The following is a 22,902-nucleotide window of genomic DNA, read 5'->3' as shown; positions in this document are numbered from 1 at the left end:
GTTGGCAGAGTTGTTTTGAAGCGACATCGAGGAAGATTTCATGGGATTTATTGATTAGGAGTGACAGATTGTTTGGTAAACGTATAGCATGTTCTATATGTTATAGGTATTTAAATGACTCTTACCATAATATGTTACGTAGCATCATTTGAAAAGTAAACCGCTAGAGAATGGAGAGTGCTTACTCCGCATGTCAACATCTCCCTTCGGTGCCACACGATCAAAAGGCCAAGGCAAACATTTCCAGATCAACATCGTATGAAAAAAATAGTCAACAACCGGATTTAATAACGTCCGTAGTAACCTAGCACTTAGCGAAGGACGTACACTACCATATTTTTCGGGTTCTTAAGTCGCCGTTTTTTTCATAGTTTGGCCGGCGGCTCCGGAGCGACTTATGTGTGAAATTATTAACACACTATTGTAAAATATCAAATAATATTATTTATCTCATTCGCGGAAGAGACGAAGAAAATGTCAGCAATCGTCACATACACGTCAACAAATAAAAATAGCTATTAAAATAGCAGTAGCTATTAAAATGGATCATTTCATCGTTGGCGGTAACTTATAAAAACTGAGAAGGGCTGAACAAAAATGGCACCGAAAAGGAAATCATGTACTGCAGATGACAAGCTGGATGTAGTGAAATATGCAGCAGAAAACGACAAGAGGAAGCGGCGCATACCTTTGGAGTTGGCAGAGTTGTTTAGAAACGACATCGAGGAAGAAGATTTCATGGGATTTATTGATTAGGAGTGACAGATTGTTTGGTAAACGTATAGCATGTTCTATATGTTATAGGTATTTAAATGACTTTTACCATAATATGTTACGTAGCATCATTTGAAAAGTAACCCGCTAGAGAATGGAGAGTGCTTACTATGCATGTCAACATCTCCATTCGGTGCCACACGATCAAAATGCCAAGGCAAACATTTCCAGATCAACATCGTATGAAAAAAATAGTCAACAACCGGATTTAATAACGTCCGTAGTAACCTAGCACTTAGCGAAGGACGTACACTACCATATTTTTCGGGTTCTTAAGTCGCCGTTTTTTTCATAGTTTGGCCGGCGGCTCCGGAGCGACTTATGTGTGAAATTATTAACACACTATTGTAAAATATCAAATAATATTATTTATCTCATTCGCGGAAGAGACGAAGAAAATGTCAGCAATCGTCACATACACGTCAACAAATAAAAATAGCTATTAAAATAGCAGTAGCTATTAAAATGGATCATTTCATCGTTGGCGGTAACTTATAAAAACTGAGAAGGGCTGAACAAAAATGGCACCGAAAAAGGAAATCATGTACTGCAGATGACAAGCTGGACGTAGTGAAATATGCAGCAGAAAACGACAAGAGGAAGCGGCGCATACCTTTGGAGTTGGCAGAGTTGTTTAGAAGCGACATCGAGGAAGAAGATTTTATGGGATTTATCGATTAGGAGTGAAAGATTGTTTGGTAAACGTATAGCATGTTCTATATGTTATAGTTATTTGAATGACTCTTATAGGGATGCACCGATTAATCGGTAACCGAATATATTCGGCCGAATATGGCAAAAAAAGCCACATTCGGCCTTCGGTGGAATGAGTTAAAAACAAGGCCGAATAGTGGCGTGTGACGCAATTTTTTGACGCGGTGACGCAATCAACCAACGTGCAGTGACGCGGTGACGTTGGGATATGTTGTGTACCTGTATAAGTGTATGAGGTTACAAGCACACACTTATTGAGATTTACTTGAGCCTTCTGTTTACATTATTAGCATATCTACTGGGGCTAAGCAGACTTTTGCCAAAAGGACAATAATTCATTTGTTGTGGGTTTATCCACTTTAATGCACTTTATTTTTTTTGGAATGCATGTTTTGTTTGAAGGCCTAATATAATATACCTAGGAGTCTTGTTCACGAGTGAGGGAAGAGTGGATCGTGAGATCGACAGGCGGATCGGTGCGGCGTCTTCAGTAATGCGGACGTTGTACCGATCCGTTGTGGTGAAGAAGGAGCTGAGCCGGAAGGCAAAGCTCTCAATTTACCGGTCGATCTACGTTCCCATCCTCACCTATGGTCATGAGCTTTGGGTCATGACCGAAAGGATAAGATCACGGGTACAAGCGGCCAAAATGAGTTTCCTCCGCCGTGTGGCGGGTCTCTCCCTTAGAGATAGGGTGAGAAGCTCTGTCATCCGGGAGGAACTCAAAGTAAAGCCGCTGCTCCTTCACATCGAGAGGAGCCAGATGAGGTGGTTCGGGCATCTGGTCACGATGCCACCCGAACGCCTCCCTAGGGAGGTGTTTAGGGCACGTCCAACCAGTAGGAGGCCACGGGGAAGACCCAGGACACGTTGGGAAGACTATGTCTCCCGGCTGGCCTGGGAACGCCTCGGGATCCCCCGGGAAGAGCTAGACGAAGTGGCTGGGGAGAGGGAAGTCTGGGCTTCCCTGCTTAGGCTGTTGCCCCCGCGACCCGACCTCGGATAAGCGGAAGATGATGGATGGATGGGCCTAATATAAATGGAAAACCTTGTGCTTTTTTTGAAAAGCAAAGGCTACTGGAATATTAAAAAATATGTCAATATTCGATAAAAAAAGTATTTTATTTGAAAAACATGGCTAAATATTTATTCTAGGCTATTTATGCAATATTAAAAAAATTATGAAAAACTGCATTCATTATTCGGTATTCGGCCTTCAGCCAAGCGTTTAAATTTTATTCGGCTTCGGCCACAAATTTTCATTTCGGTGCATCCCTAGACTCTTACCATAATATGTTATGTTAACATAGCAGGCACCTTCTCAGTTGGTTATTTATGCCTCATATAACGTACACTTATTCAGCCTGTTCACTATTCTTTATTTATTTTAAATTGCCTTTCAAATGTCTAGTCTTTGGGGCTTCACGGTGGCAGAGGGGTTAGTGCGTCTGCCTCACAATACGAAGCTCCTGCAGTCCTGGGTTCAAATCCAGGCTCGGGATCTTCCTGTGTGGAGTTTGCATGTTCTCTCCGTGACTGCGTGGGTTCCCTCCGGGTACTCCGGCTTCCTCCCACTTCCAAAAAACATGCACCTGGGGATAGGTTGATTGGCAACACTAAATTGGCCCTAGTGTGTGAATGTTGTCTGTCTATCTGTGTTGGCCCTGCGATGAGGTGGCGACTTGTCCAGTGTGTACCCTGCCTTCCGCCCGATTGTAGCTGAGATAGGCGCCAGCGCCCCCCCGCGACCCCGAAAGGGAATAAGCGGTAGAAAATGGATGTCTAGTCTTGGTGTTGGGTTTTATCAAATAAATTTCCCCCAAAAATACGACTTATACTCCAATGCGACATATATTTGTTTTTTTCCTTCTTTATAATGCATTTTTGGCCGGTGCGGTTTATAATCCGAAAAATATGGTATATTAATGTTTTAATGTAGACACATAGAATCATCATCCTGCTGTGATTATATGCATCAAGTGTTCATTCAAGGCTAAGGCAAAATATCGAGCTATACATTTTGTATCGCGATATGGCCTAAAAATATTGAGATAATAAAAAAAGGCTATATCGCCCAGCCCTACTAAAAACCAGGTTATTGGCACATGCTCAAGCAGAGGCTAGCGTATATTCATACCATAATAATAATATGTCCTCCTCACTTGCTGTTTTCTTGCTATCCAGCAAAGAAAGAGCCAGAAACGAAAAGCAGACACTACAACACCGACAGCCAATGACCAGCTCAACGAGTCTTCCCCGGCGGAGTCCAAGTCGGGTAAGACTCTGCCCCGGCGGGAGAGCACCCGCCCCACCAAAGTGATCAAGAAGGAGGCGCCAGACTCGCAACACCAAGTAGCGATGGGCATGGGACAAAGCGGCTCGAGTAGCGGCCAAAGCCCTGTCCCGCAAGATCAGATGGGATACTGTCTGAGCCTGGTCAGGGAGATGCTGTCCAAGAAACACATGACGTACGCCTGGCCCTTCTACAAGCCCGTGGACGTGGCCGCCCTGGGACTGCACGATTATCACGACATCATCAAACATCCCATGGACCTAAGCACCATTAAGGTCAAGTATAGATTATGGTAAAAAAAAAAAAAAAACATCATTAATTGTCTTGGTTTACCTAAACAGGCCAAGCTGGAGAACAGACAATGCCGCGATCCACAGGAGTTTGCTGCTGATGTGCGGCTAATGTTTTCCAATTGCTACAAGTATAATCCACCAGACCATGAGGTGGTGGGGATGGCACGCAAGCTACAGGTAAATGTGGGGTTGTACTGGTAATCTGTGAACTAAATCTACACTCAAACTGTATCTCAATTGATCAAGGTTTACTTATATAGCCCTAAATCACGAGTGGATCTAGCATAATAGTGAGAGTCCAGTCCATAGTGGATCTAACATCATAATGGAGAGTCCAGTCCATAGTGGATCTAACATAATAGTGAGAGTCCGGTTCATAGTGGATCTAACATAATAGTGAGAGTCCAGTCCATAGTGGATCTAACATAATAGTGAGAGTCCAGTCCATAGTGGATCTAACATTATAGTGAGAGTCCAGTCCATAGTGGATCGAACATAATAGTGAGAGTCCAGTCCATAGTGGATCTAGCATTATAGTGTAAGTGTCGAGTCCATAGTGGATCTAAAATTATAGTGTGAGAGTCCAGTCCAGAGTGGATCTAGCATAATAGTGTGAGAATCCAGTCCATAGTGGATCTAACAGAATAGTGTGAGAATCCAGTCCATAGTGGATCTAACATAATAGTGTGAGAGTCCAGTCCATAGTGGATCTAGCATAATAGTGTGAGAGTCCAGTTCATAGTGGATCTAACATAATAATGTGAGAGTCCAGTCCATAGTGGATCTAGCATTATAGTGTAAGTGTCGAGTCCATAGTGGATCTAAAACTATTGTGTGAGAGTCCAGTCCAGAGTGGATCTAGCATAATAGTGTGAGATTCCAGTCCAGAGTGGATCTAGCATAATAGTATGAGAGTCTAGTCCAGAGTGGATCTAGCATAATAGTGTGAGAGTCCAGTCCAGAGTGGATCTAGCATAATAGTATGAGAGTCTAGTCCAGAGTGGATCTAGCATAATAGTGTGAGAGTCCAGTCCATAGTGGATCTAACATAAAAGTGAGAGTCCAGTCCATAGTGGATCTAACATAACAGTGAGAGTCCAGTCCATAGTGGATCTAACATAATAGTGAGAGTCCAGTCCATAGTGGACCTAACATAATAGTGTGAGAGTCCTGTTCATAGTGGATCTAACATAATAGTGTGAGAGTCCAGTCCATAGTGGATCTAACATAATAGTGTGAGAGTCCAGTCCGTAGTGGATCTAACATAATAGTGTGAGAGTCCATTTCATAGTGGATCTAACATAATAGTGAGAGTCCGGTCCATAGTGGATCTAGCATAACAGTGTGAGAGTCCAGTCCAGAGTGGATCTAACATAACAGTGTGAGAGTCCAGTCCATAGTGGATCTAACATAATAGTGTGAAGTCCATTTCATAGTGGATCTAACATAATAGTGAGAGTCCAGTCCATAGTGGTTCGAACATAATAGTGAGAGTCCAGTCCATAGTGGATCTAGCATAATATTGTTCGAGTCCAGTTCATAGTGGATCTAACATAATAGTGAGAGTCCAGTCCATAGTGGATCGAACATTATAGTGAGAGTCCAGTCCATAGTGGATCTAGCATAATAGTGTGAGAGTCCAGTCCATAGTGGATCTAGCATAATAGTGTGACAGTCCAGTCTATAGTGGACCTAACATAATAGTGTGACAGTCCAGTTCATAGTGGATCTGACATAAGTGTGAGAGTCCAGTTCATAGTGGATCTAGCATAATAGTGTGACAGTCCAGCCTATAGTGGATCTAACATAATAGTGTGACAGTCCAGTTCATAGTGGATCTAACATAAAAGTGTGAGAGTCCAGTCCATAGTGGATCTAACATAATAGTGTGAGAGTCCAGTCCATAGTGGATCTAACAAAATAGTGTGAGAGTCCAGGCCATAGTGGATCTAGCATAATGGTCTGAGAGTCCAGTCCAGAGTGGATCTAGCATAGTAGTGGGACAGTCGAGTCCATAGTGGATTTAACATAATAGTGAGAGTCCAGTTCATAGTGGATCTAATATAATAGTGAGAGTCCAGTCCATAGTGGATCTAACATAATAGTGTGTGTCCAGTCCATAGTGGATCTAACATAATAGTGTGAGAGTCCAGTTCATAGTTGATCTAACATAGTAGTGTGAGAGTCCAGGCCATAGTGGATCTAGCATAATAGTGAGAGAGTCCAGTCCATAGTGGATCTAACATAATAGTGAGAGAGTCCAGTTCATAGTGGATCTAACATAATAGTGTGAGAGTCCAGTCCATAGTGGATCTAACATAATAGTGGGAGAGTCGAGTCCATAGTGGATTTAACATAACAGTGTGAGAGTCCAGTTCATAGTGGATCTAACATAATAGTGTGAGAGTCCAGTTCATAGTGGATCTAACATAATAGTGTGAGAGTCCAGTCCAGAGTGGATCTAGCATAGTAGTGGGACAGTCGAGTCCATAGTGGATTTAACATAATAGTGAGAGTCCAGTTCATAGTGGATCTAATATAATAGTGAGAGTCCAGTCCATAGTGGATCTAACATAATAGTGTGTGTCCAGTCCATAGTGGATCTAACATAATAGTGTGAGAGTCCAGTTCATAGTTGATCTAACATAGTAGTGTGAGAGTCCAGGCCATAGTGGATCTAGCATAATGGTCTGAGAGTCCAGTCCAGAGTGGATCTAGCATAATAGTGGGAGAGTCGAGTCCATAGTGGATTTAACATAACAGTGTGAGAGTCCAGTTCATAGTGGATCTAACATAATAGTGTGAGAGTCCAGTCCATAGTGGATCTAACATAATAGTGGGAGAGTCGAGTCCATAGTGGATTTAACATAACAGTGTGAGAGTCCAGTTCATAGTGGATCTAGCATAATAGTGTGAGAGTCCAGTTCATAGTGGATCTAACATAATAGTGTGAGAGTCCAGTTCATAGTTGATCTAACATAGTAGTGTTAGAGTCCAGTCCATAGTGTAGTATTTATTTTTGAGATCCCACATCAGGACAAGGAAAAATTCCACCCAATGGAACAATGAGAAACCTTGGAGGGGACCGCAGATGTGGGGACGATCACATAAAATCTTTTTTATTTTTTAAATTATATAATTATTAAAAACGTATCCTCCAGTTTGTGGCTATTATTATATAAGACACTTGTTCAAAGAATATGCATTTTTACTACATGTTTTTAAAGACAGACATTTAAAAAAATACTTCTGCATATATTCTATTGATTAACCAATTCCTAATTAGTTCTATCAGCTTCCTGACACTTGGTACATAACTTGCTATCTACTGTACCCATTTTAAACAAATGAGAGGGTGTAATATACAATCTATTCAAGATGTTTAATTAACTCAGCTTATTTTGATTATTAAAAATGTAGGGCTTATTTGCCTTTTTCCAATCATCACTCCAAGACGCGTCTTTTTCTAAAGTGTTAAAATCAGTCTTCCCTTTCCAAACACAAACATCATTTGCATTTCTAGTATGATGTTCATTTATTATTACATAAAACCTTTTTTTTGTTTGTTTTTTTCCTGATTATAAACGTATCCTCCAGTTTGTGGCTATCATAAGACACATTTTAAAAGGATATGCATTTTTACTACATGTTTTTAAGGAGATAAATTAAAAATATATACTTTTGGATATATTCTATTGATCAACTAATTCCAAATTTTATGTTTATTTAGAGGGCTTAAAGGAGAACCACCCTTTTTTTTTAAATTTTGCCTATCATTCACAATCATTACGAAAGACATGACAACGGACGTATTTAAAAAAATATATATATTCTAATTAATAAATAAATGCGATCAAATGTCAGCTTAAAATGGAGCCAATGGGAGCCGCTCTATTCTGCCTATAAAGCCCTTAAAAAAATCATCCAAACACCTCCATTAAGGTTTTATATACATGATGTAAGCATATATGTAATTTACTAACTGCCTATCATTCACAAACATTATTAAAGACATGACAACAGATGTATTTAAAAAAAAAAAAAAATCAATTTTAACTAATAAATAAATGTGATCAAAAGTCATCTTAAAATGGCTAAAATAGATTCAGTTTAATGGCAAAACTAGGCAACACATCAGGGCCTGTACACTACTGCCATCTAACGTCTAGGAATTGCAACTGCATGCCAAGTCTACTGTATAATATTCATAAATGAGGGTTAGAAGTGTAAGAAATTATTATATAACAACCGGACGGTTATTAAATGTTCAGTAAACTACTCAAATTAAAAATGCTTTAGAATATTCAGGATCATCCTACAGTATATTTGGGATAGTGCAATAAGTTGGTGTGCTTTAAAAACCTTCTGAGTGTAAATTATAGGGGTAATAAGTTTAAATTCAGAGTATAAAACTGTTTTTTTGTTCTTGGCAGGATGTGTTTGAGATGCGCTTCGCCAAGATGCCGGACGAGCCAGAGATCAAGCCTCTTGCCTCTGTCCCCGCGCCCCCGCTTCACCACCCTGCCCCGGTTAAACCCCAGCCTCCGTTGGGCCACGTCGCCTCCTCCTCCGACAGCTCCAGCGACTCCTCCTCCGAGTCCGAGTCGTCAACGGACGACTCGGAAGAGGAGCGAGCTCAGAGGCTGGCGGAGCTCCAGGAACAGGTCAGTGCGAAAGGGGTCACTTTTCGTGTTTGTCCATTTGCCGTGCAAAGTCCTTGCTCTCGATAAAGACGTTTGTGTCCCCCTTGTCTCGGAGCAGCTGAAGGCTGTCCACGAGCAGCTGGCCGCCCTGTCGCAGCCCCAGGCCAGCAAACCAAAGAGAAAAGAGAAAGAGAAGAAAGAGAAGAAGAAAGACAAACACAAGAAGAAAGTGGGCATGCTTGACGAGATCCAGGATGCAATCCCTGTTTCACAGTTGTCCAAAAGGACCAAGTCCAGTTCCAACAACAAGGAGCTTCTTAAGAAGAAATCCAGGTTGGTTTGTTTACTTGAAGGACAATGAGCGGTTACATTAAGAAGTTGGCTGCAGCAGATTTAGCACCATTTATCATCCATCCATTTTCCTACCGCTTATCCCTTTCGCCACAATTAAAACTACACAGGATTGAAAATACACAACAATATAATGATAAGCCATTTAAAATACATACTTGTAAGCAGTGTTGGGTTACTTATGGGGTGTAACCTTACACAAAGGTTCAGAGGTCACGGTTCGGTTCATTTTCGGTACAGTAAGAAAACAACGAAATATACATTTTTTGGTTATTTATTTACCAAATTTGCAAAAGCTTCCACCAAAAATATTTTTCTTAGTGGAATATTTGATGTGAAGTAATGGGAACCTTGGATAGGTCAATGGAGCGGCATAGCTCGGTTGGTAGAGTGGCCGTGCCAGCAACTTGAGGGTTGCAAGTTCGATTCCCGCTTCCGCCATTCTAGTCACTGCCGTTGTGTCCTTGGGCAAGGCACTTTACCTACCTACTCCCAGTGCCACCCACACTGGTTTACATGTAACTTAGATATTGGGTTTCACTATGTAAAGCGCTTTGAGTCACTAGAGAAAAGCGCTATATAAATATAATTCACTTCACCCTTCAATAATTGATAATAACATTGATTTTGATTTAGTATTATGTTTTGAGCAATGGCAGTTTGAAAGACAAAAAAACAGTTTTGTTTCATTAGTCGACGTTGCAACTTTTTCTAAATTACATTTAGCCTTTAAGCTTTTTTATTTCACTTTTGTTTATGTTTTTGTTTATTTTAATAGTATATTAAAAATGTGCCGTGGGCCTTTAAAACATTAGCTGTGGGCCGCAAATGGCTTCCGGGGCACACTTTTGACACCCCTGCTATGGATAATAAAACATTTAATCTGATTAATCTCTGGGTAAAAAGCAGAGCCTGGCGACACATGCGCGTTTATCATAACTCTCGCTCTCTCTGACTCTGCGTGCACAAATTGTCTTGTTTTTAACCCCTTCTTAACCCTGAACCTAAATTGAAAATACACGCAACCTTAACTTAAAATGCCGGACATTTGAGGCATTTAAGAAACTCCACCCGGACAGCCCTGCAAAAGAGGACATGTCCGGTGAAAAGAGCAGGTATGTTCAGTCTATCGTATCCCGGTCCCTGCTAGCATGCTGTGCGTTGTGCCTCGGTGTGTAATGTTTACACAACGTACGGTACGCTACTTAATATGTCCGTGTGGAAACTCGTTCGGTTAGAGGGTCTTCCTTGTTGTCCTATCCCGGTCGCTGCTAACATGTGTACTCGTTCGGTACACCTCCGAACCGAACCGAAACCCCCGTACCGAAGCGGTTCAATACGAATACACGTACCACCCCTAGGGGGGGGCATACCGGTACTTTTTAGAGCCGGTATAGTACCGAATATGATTCATTAGTATCGCTGTACTTATACCAATACCCGTATACCGTACAACCCTAGTCTGAAGTAATATTTACTTGAAAATTCCTTGGAATCTATGATAATTTAATGATGTAAATGTGTATTATTCCTGAACATTGTGATCCAGGCTCTAAACGCTGTTCTGTTGTATTGACAGTAAAAAAGAGGGCATGAAAAACAGCCAACCCTCCAACCTGCCACCTGTTCTTAGCCTGGAGGACGATCTGGCAACCCTGGCCTCAGGGGAAAAGTGCAAGCCTATGACGTACGAAGAGAAGAGGCAGCTCAGCCTGGACATCAACAAGCTTCCTGGTGACAAACTCGGGCGTGTGGTGCACATTATCCAGTCCAGAGAGCCCTCGCTCAAGAACTCCAACCCCGACGAGATCGAGATTGACTTTGAAACGCTCAAGCCTTCGACGCTGCGGGAGCTGGAGCGATACGTGTCCACGTGTCTTCGGAAGAAGAAGAAGGGCGGAGGTCAGCCTCTAGGGGGTTACTGCGTGAGTGAGTTGTTGCGTTGCCGAAACTTGTGTTTACACGACTGACTGTCTTGCAGCGGAAAAGTCTTTGGAATCCATGGCTTCCACCAAAAAGATTGGATCTTCTTCAGATAGCAGCGGCTCCAGCTCCGAGAGCGAAACGGAGGCTCCAGGTGAGTCGCCACGCATTAGGCCGGTCAAATTCCTTTCCATAAATGATGGAGAATGTAAAAATAAACTGTCCAATTTTTTTTAGGGATTGTAAAGCAGCAAAAGAAGAAGGCCCAGTCTGTTAAGGAGAAGAAGACGCATTCTCACATACAGAGTGCTCCAGCTCTGCCTGTGCTTCATCCCCAAGCAGCGGCTTTTCAGCCTCAGATTCGGCAGCATCAACCACCGCCTGTGGACTATATGGCCCCGCCCGTCACTGCCCTGGAGTCTTCCCAGACTTTGGAAAACAGCTTTGAATCTCTGCCTTCTTTTGGACAGCCCTTGATGCATCTTTCCCACCACACGGGCAACTCCGCATCCCCGGCGCCTCCCCAGCTCAGCGCTAACCCTGCTGGGCCGGTGTCACCGGACACACACCCCTTTCTCAACCAACATCCTATTCTGCCGTCTCCAGGTAGGTTTGCCTCGAAAACGAGTGTCCATCATGCCTACAAGGGAACTTTACTTTTACTTATCGTGTTTTCCGCACTATAAGGTGCACCTAAAAACCTCAAATTTTCTCAAAAGCTGACAGTGCGCCTTATAATCCGGTGCTGGTCATATCATTAGAATATCATGAAAAAGTTGATTTATTTCATTAATTCCATTTAGAAAGTCAAACTTGTAGAATGTATACATTCATTCCAAACAGGCTGATACATTTCAAGTGTTTTTTGCCAAAAAGGAGATGATTATAGCTGACAACCTATGAAAACCCTAAATTCAACATCTCAGAAAATTAGAATATGGTGAAAAGGTCAGATATTGAAGACACCTGGTGCCACACTCTAATTAGCTAACTAACTCAAAACACCTGGAAAAGCCTTTAAATGGTCTCTCGTTTTGATTCTGTATGACACACAATCATGGGGAAGACTGCTGACTTGACAACTGTCCAAAAGATGACCATTGATACTTTAAAGAAGGAGGGCAAGACACAAAAGGTCATTGCCAAAGAGGTTGGATGTTGCCAGAGCTCTGTGTCCAAGCACATTAATAAAGAGGTGAAGGGAAGACAAAGATGTGGTAGAAAAAAGTGTACAAGCAAGAGGGATAACCGCGTCCTGGAGTGGATTGTCAAACAAAACCGATTCAAAAATGTGGGGAAGATCCACAAAGAGTGGACTGCAGCTGGAGTCAGTGCTTCAAGAACCACCACGCACCGACGTATGCAAGATATGGGCTTCAGCTGTCGCATTCCTTGTGTAAAGCCACTCTTGAGTAAGAGACAACGTGGGCTCAAGACAAAAAGGACTGGACTGCTGCTGAGTGGTCCAAAGTTATGTTTTCAGATGAAAGTAAATTTTGTATCTCCTTTGAAAATCAAGGTCCCAGAGTCTGGAGGAAGACAGGAGAGGCACGTAATCCACGTTGCCTGAAGTCCAGTGTCAAATTTCCACAATGGGTAATGGTCTGGGTTGCCATGTCATCTGCTGGTGTTGGTCCACTGTGTTTCCTGAGGTCTAGGGTCAATGCAGCAGTCTACCAGGAAGTTTTAGAACACTTTATGCTGCCTGCCGCGGAGCAATTTTATGGAGGTGAAGATTTCATTTTCCAACATGACTTGGCACCTGCACACAGTGCCAAATCTACCAGAACCTGGTTTAAGGACCATGGTATCCCTGTTCTTGATTGGCCTGCAAACTCACCTGACCTTAACCCCATAGAAAAGCTATGGGGTATTGTGAAGCGGAAGATGCCAGATGCCAGCGCCAACAATTCTGAAGAGCTGAAGGCCACTATTAAAGCAACCTGGGCTCTCATAACACCTGAGGAGTGCAACAGACTGGTCGACTTTATACCACGTTGTATTGCTGCAGCAATTCAGGCAAAAGGAGCTGCAACTAAGTATTGATTGCCGTACATGCTGAAACTTTCCATGTTCATACTTTTCAGTTGGCCCACATGTCTAAAAAATATTTTTTGGTACTAGTCGTAACTAATATTGTAATTTTCTGAGATACTGAATTTGGGATTTCCAGTAATTGTCAGTAGTAATCATCAAAATTTAAAGAAATAAACATTTCAAATATATCACCATGTGTGTAATGAATTGATATAAAATGTAAGTTTCACATTTTGAATATAATTACTGAAATAAATCAACTTTTTCATGATATTCTAATGATATCTCGCGGCTGTGTTGGAGCCACTATGGATTGAACTTTCACAGTATCATGTTAGACCCGCTCGACATCCATTGCTTTCGGTCCCCTAGAGGGGGGGGGGGGTTGCCCACATCTGAGGTCCTCTCCAAGGTTTCTCATTGTCACTGGCGTCCCACTGGATGTGAATTCTCCCTGCCCACTGGGTGTGAGTTTTCCTTGCCCTTTAGTGGGTTCTTCCCAGGATGTTGTAGTCGTAATGATTTGTGCAGTCCTTTGAGACATTTGTGATTTGGGGCTATATAAATAAACATTGATTGATTGATTGATACGACCAGTACCTGTATATGGACCAATATTGAGCTACAACAGGTCTCGCAACTACGGTAAACAGCCACCGACTTCATTTTCCCCCGTAGAAGAAGAAGTGCGCGGTGCATGCTGGGATATATGACTGCGGGAGGCGTGCCGTTTCTGTGTGTTTATGTAAAGACACCAAAACGGATCCTATTAAGAGACAGGCTTACGACGCAGAGTTTAAACTCAAGGCAATCAGTCACACAGTAGAACACGGGAATAGAGCAGCAGAGAGAGAATTTAACATTAACTTGTTTATGTTGGATGTCGTATTCGCCCAACTGTTTAATTCGAACACTGACAAAGAAGAATTTGAGGGATTCGTGGATGAGGAATAACTTAATAAAGTGAGCTTTTTATGTTTATTTTGTGTGTTGTGTTGTGTGTCATTATCGTTTGAGCAACGTTGAGTTATTGATATATTATTATTGAGTGTTACTATATTGTGATTGCACTAACGTTTACCGTAACAGTATCAGACTGTTTTTTACGTGTTTATTGAATCGGGGAAAATGATAAAACAGCTGTTTATTCATTTTGGGAGTGAACGGTGGCTGAGGGGTTAGTGCGTCTGCCTCACAATACGAAGGTCCTGCAGTCCTGGGTTCAAATCCAGGCTCGGGATCTTTCTGTGTGGAGTTTGCATGTTCTCCCCGTGAATGCGTGGGTTCCCTCCGGGTACTCCGGCTTCCTCCCACTTCCAAAGACATGCACCTGGGGATAGGTTGATTGGCAACACTAAATTGGCCCAGTGTGTGAATGTTGTCTGTCTATCTGTGTTGGCCCTGCGATGAGGTGGCGACTTGTCCAGGGTGTACCCCGCCTTCCGCCCGATTGTAGCTGAGATAGGCGCCAGCGCCCCCCGCGACCCCGAAAGGGAATAAGCGGTAGAAAATGGATGGATGGATGGATGGGAGTGAACGGAGTTGTCAGAACGCTGGTTTGTAATCTATTAATAAAGTTTGACTGACCTATCTGACTGTTTTGTTGACATTCCCAATCTCAAGCAGTTGTCCCCAACCTTTTTGTAGCTGCGGACCGGTCAACGCTTGATAATTTGTCATGAAAAAGGGAGGTTTTTTGGGTTGGCGCATTAATTGTAAGTGCATTGTAACGGTCTTCCTGCCGTCTTCGTGTGGGTTGCGGGGACACCTGACACATGACGCATCATAGCAGCATTGATTTATTGTTTCAACATTTCTGTTGTCACTTGGGCCTTTTGTCGAGTCACTTTTCAGTGCGCTTCTTTGGCTTGTCTGCTGCCGCTGCACGTCTTTCGGCGTCCGGAGCTTGCGTCCGGAGCTTGCGTCCGCTGCGGGGGTGCGTCATCGCTCTAGTGGTTTGGTTTGTCGTGCTCTGGTCTGCTGGCCGATGTTTCTTCCTCCGTGCTGCTCTTCCTGGTCGCTCCTCCCTCGCCCTTTTTATATTCTGCCAGCAGATAGACATAGCTCGGTTGGTAGAACGGCCGTGTCAGCAACTTGAGGGTTGCAGGTTCGATTCCCGCTTCCGCCATCCTAGTCACTGCCGTTGTGTCCTTGGGCAAGACACTTTGCCCACCTGCTCCCAGTGCCACCCACACTGGTTTAAATGTAACTTAGATATTGGGCTTCACTATGTAAAGCGCTTTGAGTCACTAGAGAAAAGCGCTATATAAATATAATTCACATCGTGAGCCGCTGTGTCGTATACGCACCTGCATTAGATTGCCGCTGCAGCGTCGCTCCGCGTGCGTCACGCCTCCTCTTGCCGCCGCATGCCCCGCCTCCCGGCCTCCAGGTGGGCCCGCGCTGCTGCTTTCCGCCCGTTGTCGGCCCGGCGGCGTTGTCTCTCCACATACCTCCCCCTCAGTTCGAGGCCGGGCTCCAGTCCGGCCGAGCGTGCTCCCCCCCCCCCCTGTTTCCTTACTGGAGCGGGAAAAAAATTGCTGTGGCCCTCTGACTTCTTTGCCTTTCTTTTCTTTGTCTTTTGTGAGTCTCTCCTTGTCCTCTTCTTTCTTTTCTTGCATTTCTCCAAGAATGTCTTGAGCCTTTCTCCACTCTTCTTCATTCTCCATTACCTCCTCTTCCTTGTCATAATCTTCATTCTCTTCCAGAATTTCTTCAGTTATTTCGTTTTCTTCATCATTATCACCTTCTTTAACTTCTTTAACATAAATTTTATCATCAACGTAAACTTCACCATTAAAGTAAATTTCATCTTCAACGAAAATCTCTTCTTTATCAATTTCTTCATCTTCTTTTTTACCGTCATCTTCAACAAAAGTCTCTTCCATAAACACTTTTTCCGGGCAGCACTCGTCCTTCCTTTTGCCCGACAGCTCGCCTTCCAGGTAGATGACCTCGACACCAGCTTTCCTGGCTTCTTCTTTTCTTGTTTCCAACAATGCCAGCATCATTAAATAGACTCCCTTTTTAGACCAGTTGATCTGCCGTTTCTTTTCTTTTTCTTCTATGTCCCACTCTCCCTTGTGGAGGGGGTCCGGTCCGATCCGGTGGCCATGTACTGCTTGCCTGTGTATCGGCTGGGGACATCTCTGCGCTGCTGATCCGCCTCCGCTTGGGATGGTTTCCTGCTGGCTCCGCTGTGAACGGGACTCTCGCTGCTGTGTTGGATCCGCTTTGGACTGGACTCTCGCGACTGTGTTGGATCCGTTGTGGATTGAACTTTCACAGTATCATGTTAGACCCGCTCGACATCCATTGCTTTCCTCCTCTCCAAGGTTCTCATAGTCATCATTGTCACCGACGTCCCACTGGGTGTGAGTTTTCCTTGCCCTTATGTGGGCCTACCGAGGATGTCATGGTGGTTTGTGCAGCCCTTTGAGACACTAGTGATTTAGGGCTATATAAGTAATCATTGATTGATTGATTGATTTGGGTTTCCTGACGTTTCTTTTCGAGCAGCCTGGTGTAACTTGCCACGAGAGCCCAGATGACACCGTCGTCCTCCGCTTCTTCAGGTCTTCCTCGGTTGGGCGCCACTTTAACGGTCTTCCTGCCGTCTTCGTGTGGGTTGCGGGGACACCTGACACATGACGCATCATAGCAGCATTGATTTATTGTTTCAACATTTCTGTTGTCACTTGGGCCTTTTGTCGAGTCACTTTTCAGTGCGCTTCTTTGGCTTGTCTGCTGCCGCTGCACGCCTTTCAGCGTCCGGAGCTTGCGTCCGCATCATCGCTCTAGTGGTTTGGTTTGTCGTGCTCTGGTCTGCTGGCCGATGTTTCTTCCTCCGTGCTGCTCTTCCTGGTCGCTCCTCCCTCGCCCTTTTTATATTCTGCCAGCAGATAGACAGATCGTGAGCCGGTGTGTCGTATACGCACCTGCATTAGATTGCCGCTGCAGCGTCGCTCCGCGTGCGTCACGCCTCCTCTTGCCGCCGCCTCCCGGCCGCCAGGTGGGCCCGCGCTGCTGCTTTCCGCCCGTTGTCGGCCCGTCGGCGGTGTCTCTCCACATGCATCTTGTGTTGTTTAAGTTGATTTCATAAAAAAAAAAACTAATACACTTTTCTGCGGCCCGGTACCAATCGAGCCGCGACCCGGTGGTTGGGGACCACTGATCTAAAGGATGCATTACATAACCTCTACTGTAGCGTCTATTCTATGCGCCTTATAATGCGGTGCCCCTTATATATGAACAAAGTTTTAAAATAGGCCATTCATAGAAGGTGTGCCTTATAATCCAGTGCGCCTTATAGTGTGGAAAATACGGTACTTAGGGCTTAGTATTCCCTGAGGAACATAGGCCGCCGACGAAAGCCTTCCAACCATTCCGGTCTTGTGCACTTCGGTGGAGTTGTTGCCATGACAGCCCCTCAGCCCTCATCTCCTGTTCCGTGTTTCTTCTCCAGGTTGTTCTTGGTCTCCCTCTGTTTCTTTTTCCTTGTGGGTTTCATGTTAGTGCCTGTTTGGGGATTGATTTATTGGGTTTTCTGAGTTTGTGGCCTATCCAGCTCCACTTCCTTCTCCTGATTTGTAGTTCCACTGGTTCTTGTTTAGTGAGTTTCCACAGGTTGGCATTGGTGATGGTGTCTGGCCTGTGGACTCCTAGGACCCGACGGAGGAAACGGTTTATGAAAGTCTGTAGTTTAGTGGGTATGCTATTGGTGGTTTTCCATGTTTCTGATCCGTACAGCAGGATGGGTTTGACATTTGAGTTAAATATTTTCAGTTTGGTTTTGAGATACATTTTTTTTGCTCTCCATATTTTGTTTAGTATGTTGAATGATGTTCTTGCTTTTCTGTTCTGGATTTGACATCTTCATCTGCCCCTCCATCTACACTGATTATGCTCCCCAAGTATGTCAAACTGACTACGTCCTCTAATTGATTATGGTGCATTGTTATTGGTGTATTGTTCTTGTTATTGATACGCATGACCTTTTGTTTTTTGTGAATTAGTTTTAAGCCCAAAAAATGCAGCAGCTCTTTGTAGTTTTTGTGATTTGTCCTGCATATTTTGGTGAGTGTGAGTCAGGAGAGCTAGGTAGGTTTGCCTCTAAAGCGGGCGTACATCATCTTTACAAGGGAAACCTGGCAGTAAAGATGGGCAATAGGGCCTAAAATGTATATTGCGATATATCCTATGTTGCAGTCTCTTGCAATAATATCTATCATGACATTTTATCTGGCATATAAATGATAACACAGTAGAACAAGTTACAAAAGCTCCTAATTTAACTGCGGTAACATATTGCCTCATTTTATTATTAATCTACTTGAGGATTTCCTGTTAATATCTGGTTACTTTCTGTTGCAATGCAGTTCGATCTACACTTTTGTTAAAATGTAGTTTGACACCTTAGTTTTGGGCGATATTTTTAATAATAGCTTGGTATCGATCCAATACTAAATAGTTGCAGGGGCGGTATTGGCCATATCAATATTGATGCTGAAAATGATTTAAGATTAATGAATGATTCCATTTTTTGTCACGATTATAGTTAGACAAAAAAAAAGGGTGAAACACTATCAATCAAATATTCAAATATTCTCTTTTATTAAATACAAAACGGGGACAATGGAACGAAGCATTTCAGTCAAAGGTGTTATCTTAACAGTGGCACAAAACAATGTAAATCATGATGATAAAAATATGTAATTTAGAGTAAATTATTGTTGCCATGTTTAGTTATTTTGTTGTACGTTATGAAATGTGTACAGTATGTTATGAATATAGGAAAACAGATCTAAATATTCTTCTAAGTTGAGTCTTCTAAGTTCATGATTTATTATGTTGATTTTTTTAGTTTGACTTTGAATGAATTGAAATAAACAAACAAAATCAAAATGTTCAATAAACAACATAATTTCATAACGCAACATAAAAAAATAGATAAAAGATTGTCTGTTATTTCCTGAGTTTGTAAACAATGACAAAACGACAAAAAAACGTTTCTGTGATAATGGAAAAAATATCGATCTATTGAATTAAAATAAACAAAATCAAAATGTATAGTAAACAACATAAATTCATAATGCAACATAATTAAAAAAAAAAAGATTGTCTCTTATTTCCTAAGTTTGTAAACAATGACAAAAACGACAAAAAAAACGTTTCTGTGATAATGAAAAAAATATTGATCTATTGAATTAAAATAAACAAAATCAAAATGTATAGTAAACAACACGATTTCATAATGCAACATAACAACAAAAAAAAAAGATTGTCTCTAATTCCCAAAGTTTGTAAACAATAACAAAAACGACAAAAAAACGTTTCTGTGATAATGAAAGAAATATCGATCTATCAACCCATCCATCCATCCATCTTCTTCCGCTTATCTGAGGTCGAGTCGCGGGGGCAGCAGCCTAAGCAGGGAAGCCCAGACTTCCCTCTCCCCAGCCACTTGGTCTAGCTCTTCCCGGTTGATCCCGAGGCGTTTTTCTTTCCCCTATGTGGGCCTACCGAGGATGTCGTAGTGGTTTGTGTTGTGGTTTGTGCAGCCCTTTGAGACACTGGTGATTTAGGGCTATATAAGTAAACATTGATTGATTGATTGATAGTCTTCCCAACGTGTCCTGGGTCTTCCCCGTGGCCTCTTACCGGTTGGACGTGCCCTAAACACCTCCCTAAGGAGGCGTTCGGGTGGCATCCTGACCAGATGCCCGAACCCCCTCATCTGGCTCCTCTTGATGTGGAGGAGCAGCGGCTTTAGTCCGAGTTCCTCCCAGAGGGCTCACCCTATCTCTAAGGGGCGGAGGAAACTCATTTCGGCCGCTTGTACCCGTGATCTCGTCCTTCGGTCATGACCCAAAGCTCATGACCATAGGTGAGGATGGGAATGTAGATCGACCGGTAAATTGAGAGCTTTGCCTTCCGGCTCAGCTCCTTTTTCACCACAACGGATCGATACAACGTCTGCATTACTGAAGACGCCGCACCGATCCGCCTGTCGATCTAACCATCCACTCTTCCCTCACTCGTGAACAAGACTCCGAGGTACTTGAACTCCTCAACCTGTTACTAATTATATAATTACTGTCGATATTTGTATTGATCTTCCCAGTCTTGTTTACATTCGATATATCGCCCAGCCCTGCTCAATAGCATGCAATACATGTATTTCTGTCTGTCTTAATGAAAATATTACATTTAGTAAATGATACGATGATTTGACTCATATTGTTTCAGGTCTTTTGCGGGCCACTTTAAATGACGTGGCCCCCGAACCCTTGAGTTTGACACCTGTGTATTAAAAGCTCTATCGTCAGCCGCATTTCGATCATTTTATATCGCATATCATCTATATCATGCAACTTTATTGGCAGCAAATTTTAATATATGTGTTGTTTCCCCTCTGGTCTAGCCTTGCACAGTTCCCTGCCTCAGCAGCCCTCCCGACCCAGTCACAAGGCAGCACCTCTTCACCCCAAAGCCCCTCAGCAGCAAGCAGCACCTCCCCAGCAGCAGCCAGTGTTGCAGCAGCAGCAGCAGCCGCAGCCCTCGTTGCAGCAGCAGCAGCAGCTCCCGCCCCAGTCAGCATCGGCACCGCATCAGCTCCCCATGCAGATCCTTCACCCTCCTCAGCCCATCCACCAGAGGCCCATGTCCCCGCCGACACTCACGCCCCAGGGCTTGTTGTCTTCCCAGCCTCCCCAGATGCTGCTGGAGGACGACGAAGATTCGGGATCCGCAACGCCTATGAACCAAGTGCAATTGTACCTGCAGCAGTTCCAGCAAGCCCGTCAGCCCATGCAGGCGCTCCAGGCGCAGGCTCGTCAGCAGCAGCAGCAGCAGCAGACAGGACAGTCGTCTCTGCTGCAGTCAGTCCAGGCCCCACCTCTCCTCTCTTCCCAAAATGCACTGCCCACTCCTCAGCTTCCAATCCAGATGCAGGCTCCGGTCGCCCCCTCACAGCAGCTGTCCCTCCACCAGGGCCGCCACCTGCCACACAGTCAGCCTCAGCAGCACCCGCAACAACAGCAGCTGAGCTACCAGCAGGTTCCTGCGCTCATCGGTCAGCCTCAGGGGCCGACGCACAAGGCGGCCATGCCCAGCAGCAAAGCACAGCAGATCCTGCAGCAGCAGCAGCAGCCCCCAGAGCAGCTGTCCCCTCACCCGGCCAAGCCTGACCCTTTCCTCACAGGTGAGTCGGCAAGACAAGCTTCCGGATTAGGATGCAACCATCCAATCCATCCACTTTATTTGTATTTAAACAACAAAAATATTTCCAAAGTGCTGCACGGCAATATTAAAAAACAATATTCAAATATTATCCTTAGCTCCACCAGTGACTCAATAAAAACATTGTAAAAATAAATATGATTAAAAACAAATTTAAAGGGGAAAACCAATTAAAACAATGAATAAAAATCCAAATGTAAAAACACACGGGACCACACAACTCACATAGTGTTAAAAGCCAGAAAATAAAAGTGGGTCTTAATACGAGACTTAAAACACTCCACTGTGGGAGCAGTTCTAACTTGGAGGGGCAGAGTGTTCCAGAGCTTAGGGCCGACCACAGAGAAGGCCCCTGGTTTTAAGCAGAGGTGGGTAGTAACGCGCTACATTTACTCCGTTACATCTACTTGAGTAACTTTTGGGATAAATTGTACTTCTAAGAGTAGTTTTAATGCAACATACTTTTACTTGAGTATATTTATAGAGAAGAAACGCAACTTTTACTCTGCTCCATTTATCTACATTCAGCTCGCTACTGATTTTTATCGATCTGTTAACGCACACTTTGTTTGTTTTGGTTTGTCAGACAGACCTTCAAAGTAGAATCTATCACATGCCTGCGTTTTACCAATCAAATGCAGTCACTATCAAATGCAGTCACTGGTGACATTTGACTCCATTTCACCAGTCAAATGCAGTCACTGGTGACATTTGACTCCGTTTCACCAGTCAAATGCAGTCACTGGTGACATTTGACTCCGTTTCACCAATCAAATGCAGTCACTGGTGACGTTTGACTCCGTTTCACCAATCAAATGCAGTCACTGGTGACGTTTGACTCTGTTTCACCAATCAAATGCAGTCACAGGTGACATTTGACTCCGTTTCACCAGTCAAATGCAGTCACTGGTGACATTTGACTCCGTTTCACCAATCAAATCCAGTCACTGGTGACGTTTGACTCCGTTTCACCAATCAAATGCAGTCACTGGTGACGTTTGACTCTGTTTCACCAATCAAATGCAGTCACGGGTGACATTTGACTCCGTTTCACCAGTCAAATGCAGTCACTGGTGACATTTGACTCCGTTTCACCAATCAAATGCAGTCACTGGTGACGTTTGACTCTGTTTCACCAATCAAACGGAGCCAGGCGGTCACATGATTAACTGCACACTTTTTTAAACCTTTTTTTAATAAACCTTTATTTATAAATGTCAACATTTACAAACAGTTGAAAGTAATAATCAAAGTAAGTATAAAAAACGTACAAAACAGCGCCAGGGGGTTGTAAATTCTAAAATAGAACGAAAAAAAATATATATATAAAATAAACAAAGTGCTCACTCAATCTCAGTAAATAACTTAAATTTGGAACACAGCATCATCGTTTTCACAGCTTTTTGGTTGTTAGAGTTAGAGTGTTTTAATGTAGAGTTCTAAATCTTTTTTTAAAGGCACAAAAAACAGGTCGGGTATTGAGAAACTTACATTTATGAATATAAAACTTAGCCAATAGTATCATGAGGTTGCAAAGGTAAAATTCATTTTCCAATTTTTATTCAATACAGTGTAAAACCAAATGTATATTGTTTGATATATATTATTGTTTTAGTTGCTTAAGAGATATTCC

The 22,902-nt window shown here is 43.2% G+C and overlaps 1 protein-coding gene across 2 annotated transcripts in view; it reads left to right on the top strand.

Annotated features, from left to right (window-relative positions):
• brd4 (bromodomain containing 4) overlaps positions 1 to 22,902 on the top strand; it is a 106,986-nt gene that overhangs the window by 68,516 nt on the left and 15,568 nt on the right. For both annotated transcript variants that reach the window (XM_061905244.1, XM_061905243.1), the window contains exons 6-13: positions 3,673 to 4,056; positions 4,123 to 4,251; positions 8,508 to 8,738; positions 8,836 to 9,050; positions 10,648 to 10,970; positions 11,050 to 11,145; positions 11,229 to 11,597; positions 20,452 to 21,231. In XM_061905244.1, the coding sequence (XP_061761228.1) occupies positions 3,673 to 4,056; positions 4,123 to 4,251; positions 8,508 to 8,738; positions 8,836 to 9,050; positions 10,648 to 10,970; positions 11,050 to 11,145; positions 11,229 to 11,597; positions 20,452 to 21,231 (2,527 nt within the window). The remainder of the gene's footprint in view (positions 1 to 3,672; positions 4,057 to 4,122; positions 4,252 to 8,507; positions 8,739 to 8,835; positions 9,051 to 10,647; positions 10,971 to 11,049; positions 11,146 to 11,228; positions 11,598 to 20,451; positions 21,232 to 22,902) is intronic.

The sequence above is a fragment of the Nerophis ophidion genome, linkage group LG07 (assembly GCF_033978795.1).
Source record: "Nerophis ophidion isolate RoL-2023_Sa linkage group LG07, RoL_Noph_v1.0, whole genome shotgun sequence".
Taxonomy (NCBI): domain Eukaryota; kingdom Metazoa; phylum Chordata; class Actinopteri; order Syngnathiformes; family Syngnathidae; genus Nerophis; species Nerophis ophidion.
The sequence above is the reverse complement of the archived record's forward strand: the minus strand, read 5'-3'. Positions and strand labels throughout refer to the sequence as shown.